The sequence below is a fragment of the Pararge aegeria genome, chromosome Z (assembly GCF_905163445.1).
Source record: "Pararge aegeria chromosome Z, ilParAegt1.1, whole genome shotgun sequence".
NCBI classification, from domain to species: domain Eukaryota; kingdom Metazoa; phylum Arthropoda; class Insecta; order Lepidoptera; family Nymphalidae; genus Pararge; species Pararge aegeria.
The window spans coordinates 16,170,538-16,182,645 of NC_053208.1; the positions used below are offsets into that span (position 1 = coordinate 16,170,538).

Below are 12,108 nucleotides of genomic sequence, written 5' to 3' on the forward strand. Positions count from 1 at the left end.
AGACTTAAATTAAAAATTTATTGATTAAATAAAATAAAGCAAAATCTAGCCGGGCGAAGCGGGCTGGGTACGCTAGTACTAAATAAACAAATTACGCCAACCTTACTTCTAGAAGTGAAATAACTGTGAACGGACTGTACACTTTTCATAAACATCGCCAGGGCTAGCATAATTGGCGTATTTGCATTTGAATCAATACATAGAAGGAATTAAACAAATCAGTTAATTTTATTAACTAATCATATGACCAAAAAAAACGTGTGTGTATTTATGTACACGCGTTAGAAGTTATACTTCTTTGGATAACAAGATGAAAATCTTTTCAAAATTTTTATCTTACGCCTTATTCTACGTTTGTAGAGAAAACGAAACTAAAAATAGAAAAAAGGTATTTAATACATTGAAAATTTTTATACAATGCATTATCTAGTTATCTCATTATCGGAGCACCAAGTTTCATTGACCATAAAATTTGAGATTTTTTGTACAATTGAATCAATTAAATCACCGGAATGAGCCCTTTGCCAATTGAAAGTGTACACTGACAAACCTTTTTTTGATAGACTAAAATGTCGACTATAACTAACTTCAGGGTGTCGGTTTTTTGTGACCTTATTGCTTTAGTTATTTGCAGTTTATTACGCTTATGCGTACTAATTTATTATGTTGGGAATGGGCTTACTTATTTAATTGAGTAATAACTAAAATAAGTACATAGTACACAGACTAAACAGTAAAGTGTTGTGTGAATACAATCGCTCTCCTCTTCCCGTGGGAGTCTTACAAGACAACGAAGCACGGGCGGCAGCGTCTTCCGTGCAACTACTACCATCTACAGCTACCATATTGACAAACCCTCCCGAGGCCTTAGGCCTTAGCCTAAGGCCTCTCTAAGACCAGTCTCTTAGACCAGTCCAGTGGACTGTGATTGCCTATTTATTGATGAGCCATTAAAGTAGGACACTTTGGTCAAAAATTTGCTATTTATATTACTTGAAACTATAAAAGGAATTTAATATAACAAAGATGGAATAATTATTAGCTAATCGTTGTATGTAATATAATACTATCGAAATTAAGCTTAATTTGCTATACTCCGTGAATTAATTTCGATAATATATCATGGATTTTCGAAAAGTAACGCCTGGTTCTATCCAATAATATAATACTGTTTCAGTGCCGCCTTGTAAACATTAATATCATCGATTTGCATTTACAGTGGTGGGGTTTTGAATCTAACGTCAATCCGGAATACGATCCTCTTAGGAGTTTTGTTATATTTCTATATTTAAGAAAAAAAATGAGAGATGTGACATACTTTTAATATAAAGGTGCGTTTTATACCATCTCGTCTTCCCCAACTTCTGGAGAAGCCAAAATGTTATGTGATTTTCATAGAAGTAGTTAATTCATAAGTTGTAGAAGAGAGTAAGGTGCGATAGGGCTGACATATTCGTAAAATAAAAGCGCTTACTTTAAAACAAGTGCTAACCTTTTTGTTTTATTCCTCTACAATATTCACGGCCTAAGCTTCCACCAGACGAAACACATTTGTGTGGTCTGCTTTCTTAAGAAGGTCGTGCGCTGCAAAATTACACACGGAGAATCTAAAATTTTACTCTTAAGAATTCACGAACAACCATTATGTTATGTACACAATAAACTGAGCGATATAATTTTATTTAACACATAATCCTGTATGTTGTGCTAGCCCAGCTGAACGGCTACCATATGCAGGGGACAAAAATTTTATCCCCGGTTATATCCACTGACAGGGGATCGAATTTACTCTTAAGAACGTTACGGACGTTATGTTACGGTAACGGAAAGAACGTTATTTCCAGTCGTGCGACTGTGCTCGAAGTGTGGATAAAACTGTGGGAGGGGACAATTCTATTGGTACATATTTTTGTCCTTTCCCCACGGAGAAAATATTCCCTGTCCATGCTAGCCGCGCTGGAATGTAAAGATACATTACATGTACGTCCCACAGTAGCAGTCTTTTAGCGGAAAAACTTACATTTGGTATAACATTGCGATTACACATCGGGCGTTCAAAGAATGTATTCTTGACAGGCCGTGATTTAATAGACGATGTAATTTTGAATAAAGTTGCTTTACGATAAAAATATTTCACTTTTTATATTACCCGTATCATTGAATTAAATTCTATATATTTTTTTATTTTTGCGCCAAATTTAACGTTAAACTGATGAGAAAATAATATATTTTTAATCCATATTGCGCTGTTACAAGGTTATGTCAACTGTTTATTATTGTTTTATATGACTAACTGACAAATGTCAGGAAAACACTCCTTCAGCGGCCGGATTATAGCGGACACAAATATGAGAATACGTAATACAACGTTATTAAACACTCGGATTGATATTTTAGAAGTCAATACCAACATTCATGTAATTCACATATTTTATGTTCTGCAACTTCAAGTTCTTCGTGGGACACTTTCTTCCTTGACAGGAATGCACTCACATTTCAATTTTGTCCGTTCTATCCAAAGCAAAACGGGTGCATTGTCGAATACACCGCGAAATAACTGTTAGTGTAAATGCGTGTAAAGATCGCATTCTTGCTATAAAACTTCTTTTAAAAAACGTTTGTTCGCGGCGCAATCGACAAAGTACGATCGCTTATACCGTTCCTAGAACATTCCGGAACGGTATACACCCGTTTAACCTCGTTTCACCCGCCTGGGTGATTTAGGCTTATGCTAGGTAGCTAACGAAATCAGTCTTCGTCTTCTAATCTTGCGCCCGCACCGCTTCCAGAAAGCCGCTAAGCAATAGACGATTAGAACGATGGCGCATAGCATAAAGAGTTTGCTGGCGAACGTGGATGGGACCGGTTCGGCGTCGGGATGTGAACGGGACGGTGCCGCCCCGGCGCCTCGCCAAGCTCGCGGCGCTGCCTCCGTGCCTTCGACATCAGGGGCCCCTATAACAAATGGCATGGCATGATATATAAACCTGAAGATGTTGTTTGTTCGTTTTTTTTTAACGCGCTAATCTGAGGAACTATTAATCCGATTTGAAATAGTTCGTTTATTTGATAATTGTTTAAATCAAAAACGCACATTACTCAAAAGTGTTAGGAGAGAGTGGGATTGAAAACAAGGGAGGCAAAACTGTAAACACTAGGCTATCACCGCTTCTGAACGACCAGATTAGTTATATTAAAAAATAATCATTATTACGGTGCAGAAACACGTTAACCAAGGACCTAATGATCTAAAGCCAAACAAACTAAATACTGAAATAATAGGGCTGTCATCTTGATATTTCGCGAACTTACCAATGCTTTTCGGGTCGGTAGGTTGATGCCGCGGAGCCAAAGTTCTCGAAGACGGCGGTGCGTGGACAGGCGTCGGTTCTAGGCCGATAGGCTTCACACACTCCGGAACCGGCCGAGGTCCGCTACCGTCCGGCGAGAGGACCCTGGAGTATGCATGCAAGCGGCCACCTTCCGCGCGTTTCGGTAGATCTATGAAGAATTCAAAGCTAAATTGATCCACAAAAATAAAAGTACGACTTATAAATTTACGCCAGTGGCTCGGGAAATATACCAGATCGTTGTTCCGCCCAGTTGCGTCTAAAATATATATATATTATATAGTAACGTTCAAAGCTACAGTAGTATAGCTATCTGACCTTTAATGGTTGCCAACCTCCGATAGCAGATGGCACTGTACAAAGATAAATAAATAAATATACTATACTATACAGTACACACATCGCCATCTAGCCCCAAAGAAAGTGTAGCTGAGGTATTAAGATAAGTGATGAATATTTTTATTTTATTTAAACAATAAACTTACATCATTAAATTTTTAATAAAAGCTGTATTCGACAGTTTGACAGTTCAAAAATAGGAGTGCTCCGATCGTCACCAAACTTTACAGGATTACTCGCCAGGTCAATCCGGAGATTCCCTGAAAGTTTCATTGAAATCGGTCCAGCCGTTTCGGAGCCTATACGGAACATACCCACACACTTTCTCTTTTATATATATCGATAGATAGATATACATATAAACTTATAATAAACAGATAAACACCCCAGACACTGAAAATCATTCATGTTCATCACACATTTTTTTATCAGTTGTGGGACCCTGCTTTCCAAGTCTTGGGTCCGGAAAGCAGGCTCGCTGCCCACTGCGGCAATCGACCGTCATCAACCCGATAAAAATACTTACCCGAAGGGATGATGTGTACGTCCCGGCGGCGACTGGTTGCGGCGGCCTCCCGCAGAGTGGATGGCACGTGGCCCACGATCGCGTACTGCAACGCTGCCAACAGCAGCCAGTGGCACGGTCTAGCTGCCCCGCCCTCTAAGCACGACGAGTCGCCGTACACAACCAACCGACCGGCCTGCATAAAATTCACGCGAACGAAGTATGATGAAAAAACATCGAATTCCCAAAGGGTTTTAGAAGAACATTCGTATTTTTACAGCAAATATCGCCCTTTCACGTCCCCTGACAAAGCAACCAAACGGCATATTCACCGTGGGTAACACCATTGGGCGGAGCTAGTTAGAGGTTTAAAATCATGTATATAAAAACGCCTTCACAAATAATGCATTATGTTGAAAAAATTTTGTTCGAATGAAAAAGGTTACAGTAAGCCAACCTTAAAAGAGAGACGTATGTTGTCGTTGCCTAATTTTCCTTGTCTTTTCATGGAAAATTAGGCCAAGAGAAATAATCATTGCTAGAGAAAAAGTCATTGCTTAGCGCTAGCTGAAAGTTTGACACCGCAAAGAACTACTTTGACATATGCACTGTCACTTATACAGACTAAAATAAACGGTAGCGGCATTGCTTTGCTTAGCAGTGAAATTATTTTATTGTTAATTTTTATTTTCGATAATTATTACTGAATCTCATTTTGAAATTATAATACTTATCACTATTGTAATTTATAATAGTGTAGTCTAGAATTTTAACGATTTATTATAATTGAACGACCTACGACATGACGTCATCAAATTTGACCTGCAATAATGTTATTGTGTGCTCTCCTCGAACTGTCAGATCAATGAATCTTTGCTTCTGTAGTTTGGATTTTTATTGTTTAATTTTTTTTTATGATTATTTTGTGTCCTTCGATTAAACTCCTCGACTGCGCTATGCTTAATCGACACTGCCGGAGTTGTAACGTAAATCAACATGCTATCGAAATTAAAGTAAAAGATTTTTAACAGTTGTATATAATATGGGAAATTCATGCTTGGAACGTGCCAAGTCCTATGACTAATTAAAGATTTTAAACTTGTCAAGTTTAAAATGTCAAGTTGGAAGTCCAACTTGACATCTCGTACCTACGCAGTCCCGTCGCGACCACGGTCAATGCAACTGGGTCGAAATATCGACAAATCAAAAAATATGATTGTGGTATGTACCCGTTTTCCTATGACAACCAGCGTTGGCTTAGTATTTGGTTGAATTTTTAACGAAAGTAGATACACTTACATCATTACTTGGCTTAAGCAATCGCTTAGCAACGACTGGTGACTTACCTTGGGCAGTTTGTCATTCGTGTCGTTAGTGTAGTCACGCGTTTCGGCCTCTGTTTGCAGAAGGCCTAGTATGGGCACGTCAACAGGGCGACTTCCTGACGACGTGCCCGCGCTTTCGTTCACCTTTTCACCGGACATTATCTAAAGAAAAACGGTATTTTATAGTCAAGTCCAGATAAAGTATTACCAAGCCTTAGCGCAGTGCCTGCCACTCAAAAGCTGCGGCGAGCACTTCCTACAAGCCTAATAGCAATGCCTGCCCTAACCATTTTAAAATTCCTGTATCATGAAAAGATTTTTCCATTATTATTTTGCGGAGAAAAATAATAGACATATTATTATTATTATTAAACTCTTTATTTGTATACCACAACATTAACATAAACAAAATATAATAAAAACAGAAACATATAGATAGAAGTAGAATACAAAAGGCGGCCTTATCGCTTTACAGCGATCTCTGTCAGGCAACCTTTGAATAAGAAAAAAAAATTATAAATTGTATTATTATAAATCAGAGCAAGCTAAATTTAAGGTAGAATTAGGTGGCTCTCTCGCTTCTTAGAAATCACTTTTAGGCATAACATCTAATCTATTTCACAAATCTTTACCTCTATACCGTTTCACCTCCTTTGAAATGGAGATTTTAGAAAACCAATATAATTATTAATCTGTAGCCTTTAGAATTGGGAAGTTTCGTTATCTTGTTTCATAACAGTATAACTTATCCTTCATTCATATGACTACAATGGCCACTCAAAATATCCAACAATCAGAAATCAAAGTAGAGCAATGACTACACTGCCAGAACATTACACACATATTTCAGTGACGAAATTTTTCCTGAAAAATTGAATTTAGTCAAACGGAAAAAGACACAAGCTCAGCATAAATAGGAGAAAAATGACATCGTTATGATAGCGTCGCGTTAATGTATACGACCCTTACTGCAAATGCCAGTAAGGGCCGTTGCTCGACCCGACCTTACCGCAATTACTGTAGGCGGATACGCTGGAGTTTTGTATGTTTATTTTAATAGTAAATTTAAACAGATTGCCCACCAGATGGTAAGTGGAAAACCAACGGCTATGAATAGAGCAATATTTCGCAGCACATGCACGTCCTGCAACGTGCAGCCCTATGTCCATCAACCCTGACGGGTCGGAAGGGGTTAAACGTAATGTGCCTGTAATCACACCGGCAACGCTCTATGTCCCGGAAAAAAACAATGCTGCCTGACGGCAGAACAAATCATGCTTGTAGTATTTCCCCGGGCGAGTTTTGTCACAAAAAGCTTTACTATACTCTACTAGAAGCGTTGATAGCTTAGAGGCCTCGGCTTCCTTTTCGGGAGATTGAGTTCTATCCCCAGCACACACCTCTAACTTTATAGAGCTATTTTCGTTTGCGTAGGAATATCACAGGCACTTTTGAAGCCATACCTATATGATAACAATTGTTAGGTGATGGTGATAAATACGTTCGTGAACTAACGCTACGAGGGTGCCAAAGGCGCCCTGGTCTAAGAAGAGCCCACAACCAACTTAGCCGGGTAATTTTTTTTTTGTTATCACCATCTCACAATTAATAAATATTTAGCTATGAAGTTAAAGCAATTCATACTCAAGCTTTTTCATCATTTAAGTAACCCTTAATATTGAGTAAAAGATATTTTCTACGAGCTTGCGTTTTGTATAAACTTTGAAATTATTATGAGACATCTCAAAGGTTTTAGTCGGAATTTTTTTGAAATACTAATTTTATATTTATATTTTCTTTCAACCTGCATGCCTGAGAGTAGGTAAAAACATTAATAAAAATTATAAAAAAGCAATGTGTCATCTCTTGTTTCAAACGTGTCTCATTGTAATATGAACCTTTGAAAAAATAGATCGAAACTGCAACGGTTCCTACTAGATGACGCTAAAGTCGCTATAAGACTGATGTGAAAGGCATATACTAATTTCGGCATCGACGGTACGAGAGCCGTAGCCTAATTGGAGAATTGATAATTCCTCCAAGTGTAGGTAAAAACACTAATAAAAGTTAAATTTATAAAATTGCATGCCTGAGAGTTCTCAATAATATTCTCAATGGCGTATGACGTCTACGGACTACGGCCTAAATCCTTCTCATTCTAGGTGGAGACAAGTGCCCTTTAATGGGCGATCCACTAATCTGTTGATGAAGATATTGTTAATGACTAGACTCTACTGAAAAGTGTACAGAAAAACAGCGTACCTGTTGTCCTTGATCTGTTAACTGAGCAGTGACCAAAACACCGTGTTCAGGAAAACTGTGAATGTGCGTACCGCTAGCGTAGTACATAGGATGACCAGCCAGTTTGAAGGACCCTTCGAACACTCTGTCTCCTAATGCTACCTAAAATAAACGTCAATAAAATAAAATCCATCATTTCATTCATAAAATCTGATTTTTAGGTAAGAGGGCGCTGTGTGTTTGATCCCTATTTATCAGTTGTCAACAGTCTCGGGTTAGTATGTTACAAAACAAACGCTTTGTGTATAGTAGTACTTGACCACGCTTAATTTTTTTTATAGTCAATTTAAGCAGATGACCAAATGATGGTTAGTGAAAACCAACCAGTTCGCACCGGAGCAAAACCTCGCAGGGCAGGCAAGGAACACGATCCACAAAGTATTTTTTTTTTAAATCGATAGACTAGCACCCCAATCACACCCGGAAATAAGTTTTGATGCGGCCGAAGATATTCAAGTCTTGATTTAAAGGAATCCATATTATAGGTATCAGTTAAACAAACTCCGAAAGGGCATTCCAAATCTTTGAGGTGCGAAGCGAAACGCTTTGTACGAGTCCACGGGACATCAACTACGTAACGGTGCAGATCCTTACGATGCCTTGCAGTTCAATAGTAGAAAGCTGAATGCATCATCCTGAAGCTTAAGTATTAAGCCAACTGCGCCTAACGCCCTTCTGACCGGAACACGGCCTTGCAACAATGCTGCTTAGCGGCAGAAATGGTAGTAGGTACTTCCACGGACGAGCTGTCACAAGAAGGTCTACTACTAAAACTTATTAATATTAATATAGAATGCGTGAATAATGGTTTGATTTAATTTTACAATTTATTAAAACATGGATTGTTTTTGTATACACATAATCCACGGTGTTAATAAATCGTAAAATACAATTTTTAAGCAGATAGACAGTTGGTTTATAACAAATATTTGTCGACCTCTAGGCGGAACTAATTTACAGTGGTCTTTCCCATTCAAAGGTTTCGATATCGTAACTTATAAACGTCATGAATTTATGTAAATGAAAACGCACTTACTTGGTACATACTTAGTAGATCGTTCAGTGCTGGCACATTGGCACCACCCGTTTCCGGAATCCACCTAACAAATTCTCAAATTACTAACAAAATTCAACTATAAAACACGTAAACATTTCCATTCCTACTGCTACTAAAATACTGTCGATTTTAACTGTTTAATTCCCTGTTAGCGGAAACCTTCGCATATGACTAGATATAACTGCCTCGTGCTCTAATTTTGATCCGAATATCAATAAAATGGCTGTTATATTCCATCTTTCTTAACAGCCTCATATGAACCACTTTTTCAATACTTTCTAGGATTAAGTATGTAAGTATGTCTAATCTACAAAAGTACATAAAGAAATTCTCTAATAGTTGAATTTTTTCACATTTTCACACTATAAACACACGAAGGATTTCGTAACCAGATACAATATGAACAAACACTAAATGATAAACTTATTCTTAATGTATTGGTTGTTATACCAGCAGTGGACATACAAATTCTTTTAAAAGTTTTAGCTCTACCTATGAAGGTTCACTATATACAGTCCACAGTGGCGTGCACTTCATACATGCACAAAAACACTGCCTACCTTAAAATTGATATTTATAGTAGATAGTTTTATGCAATTTTCCTGCTGTATGACTGCCAGTGCCGTGCACCAGGGGCATACCCTAGTACTTATTTTATTTATTTAAAGAAAAATATACATTTTTATGTTAACATAATAATATCTGTTACGGCGTAACAAAAACCCAATCGGGTTTATCCGTACACCGGTATTCATCGTTCAGCGCTCGGAATTACGAGTATAAGTAGGTAAAGTATTTTAAAGCTACGTACAAAATATGACAGGTAGTTCTCAAAAAAATATAAAAAATAATGATCGCGTTTCAACCAGTTCCACATATCGCACTTTATCGTTTGCGATAACCCAGTGCACGGCACTGTCAGGCCGTTATGTAGTAACAGTGTATCCTCGTCGAGTACGGGTAACTAACAATTTACGAAAAGATGTTTACCTTATAAGACAGGTAGAGGTAGAAGATTATACTCCATATCTTCTACCTCTACTATATAATCTATAAAGCATGCAGAGCTAGTTCTTGTGTGTGTAGGACTCACCACTGTCTTGTGTTTTCATCGTAAAATTTGACGTGACGCAGCAACGACGCATTGTACCAGTCTGCGAATACGATGAGCGACAATCCCGAGTCGATCGCTTTCTTAAAAGCTGCCATTTCCTCGGGGAAATATTCATCTTCTGGGTCGACTAAGAGAAGTGCACCGTAAAGTGATGTGTCGATACATGTCAAGGGGCTTCCTGGAAAAATATCTTTATTTATACACTCTTGTAACAAAATACTTCGTTTATCAAATTCTTTTTTTCACTTATAAGCTAGCCAAAAAATTTTAAAAACGTGTTAATTCTTGATCAAGCACCTAAAAATTTGAGCGTTGGCGCATTCCGGTCGGAATGCTGTTTAGAAAAAAATATTAACTATATATTAGCACGCATAAACAGACCCATTTTCGGCGATGATAAAAAAAATATAAATAATGAAGATAGAATAAAAATTTCCTCCGCTATAAGGATCTTTATTCAAAATTCCTTAAATATTAATTATTCTCGTCTTCATCTTTTTTTTTCATCTTTTTTTCATCTTAAATTATTAATAGAAACTCAATTTTTTTTATTTGCTAATATATACTTTCGATACATTCTAGACTGCATTCCGAATTGAATAAGCCATCGCTCATACTTTTAGTAGCTTCATCGAGAATTAACTGAACTTGACTAGCCTATAATTTCGTTTCGTTTCTTTTTATTTTCTCACACACGGCTTTTTATTCTTTAATTTTACGAACTAGCATTGGGTTACTGGCCAGGTAAAGTAAATTCTTCCCCCAAAATGGTTACGCTTTTCAAACTTCATCGCTTTTTATTTTCACCTAGGCTTTTTGGAAAACTTTTTTTCCAACTTTGAGGTAATTGAGAAGCCTGCGGTTCGTATCCTGGAAGTTGGATCAAATGTTTGTCTATGTGCCTGTCGCGATGATGTAGTCTGGTTCGGACTTTGCATCCATTGGGGTTATAAGAGCAAATATTGGCGCCTAACCCAGAGAAGACACCGCCCAAGTTCTGTACCAGAATAATAGGCGCCTGGAAAAATGATCACGGTCTTTAGAAACTCTGGTTAATTACCCATAACTTCGAGATAAAACCCGTGCTCGCGCAGCCTCCGGTACATATCCCGGAAGTTGGTGTGAACATGGTCTGCGTGCCAGTCGAGCGGATCATGCTTTGCTCGGAGGTCGTCACGAGGGAAGTAACCGCCGGGGTAGCGCAGACTGTGGAACTGATCCCAGAGAAGACGCCTTCCCCGGACCGGTACCGGAATAATACGCGCCCTGGTTTCAAATAAAGTTTTCTTGCAATCAAAAACAATTTACACTCTCGACTTATTAAATAAAAGGGAAAATGGAGAGAAGGAATAGCGAAGTATATGTATATACATATACTTCTGTACTACTTCTTAATGTATAACTATATACGTATTTGTTTGTTTTGAGCTTATTTAAGTTTATTTTGTTACCTAATTTAAAGATCGTATTTTTTTTTTTATAGTAGTTGTAATTGATATGTTTTTGTGTAGCGTGTAATCTATATGTTAATTGCTATGTCTTGTTTTTGTTCCCAAATAAAAGATTTTATTATTATTATAAGTAAACGGAAAATAGACTAAAGAAAGGATTTAGTAAGGTAGAGTAAAGCAACTCCAAGGTGTTAGGACAAAGGCTGAAATGCCCCGAATATTTCTCACCTACGGGTCTAGTTTCGACACCGTGTATCTCACTATCAAATCAAAAAAAATGCAATAAATTATTCGAAAGTGCGAATGATTAGGGTTTATGTACGATGAAGCTATTGGACATCACACATCGAGACGGACATTGGACAGCTTTTATCCTGAAAAAGCATCCGGTAACTATTTCCGCGGTTTCAAAAGTATAATTTATTTATAACTAGCTGTCCCGGCGAACTTCGTACCGCGGATCATTTTTTTTATGAATTTTATATTTTAATACTTATTATCCTATTTCGGTCTAAGAGAAATCCATAAAACAAATATCATAAAAATTGGTCCAGCCGTTCTTGAGTTATAAATGGTGTAACTAAAACAACTTTCTTTTATACATATAGATTGAAGATCGGTTTAGTAGTTAATCACGATAAACACAATATAAATCTTGACGAAATT

At 37.5% G+C, this 12,108-nt stretch overlaps 1 protein-coding gene across 1 annotated transcript in view; it reads right to left on the minus strand.

Annotated features, from left to right (window-relative positions):
• Window positions 1–1,102: 1,102 nt before the first annotated feature.
• LOC120636207 (membrane-bound transcription factor site-1 protease) overlaps window positions 1,103–12,108 on the minus strand; it is a 30,077-nt gene continuing 19,071 nt past the window's right edge. The window contains exons 13-20 of the mRNA XM_039907568.1: window positions 11,052–11,257; window positions 9,971–10,169; window positions 8,857–8,920; window positions 7,782–7,922; window positions 5,541–5,681; window positions 4,216–4,390; window positions 3,313–3,501; window positions 1,103–2,955 (exon numbers count right to left, since the gene is read on the minus strand). Of these exons, the coding sequence (XP_039763502.1) occupies window positions 2,732–2,955; window positions 3,313–3,501; window positions 4,216–4,390; window positions 5,541–5,681; window positions 7,782–7,922; window positions 8,857–8,920; window positions 9,971–10,169; window positions 11,052–11,257 (1,339 nt within the window). The 3' untranslated portion in view covers window positions 1,103–2,731. The remainder of the gene's footprint in view (window positions 2,956–3,312; window positions 3,502–4,215; window positions 4,391–5,540; window positions 5,682–7,781; window positions 7,923–8,856; window positions 8,921–9,970; window positions 10,170–11,051; window positions 11,258–12,108) is intronic.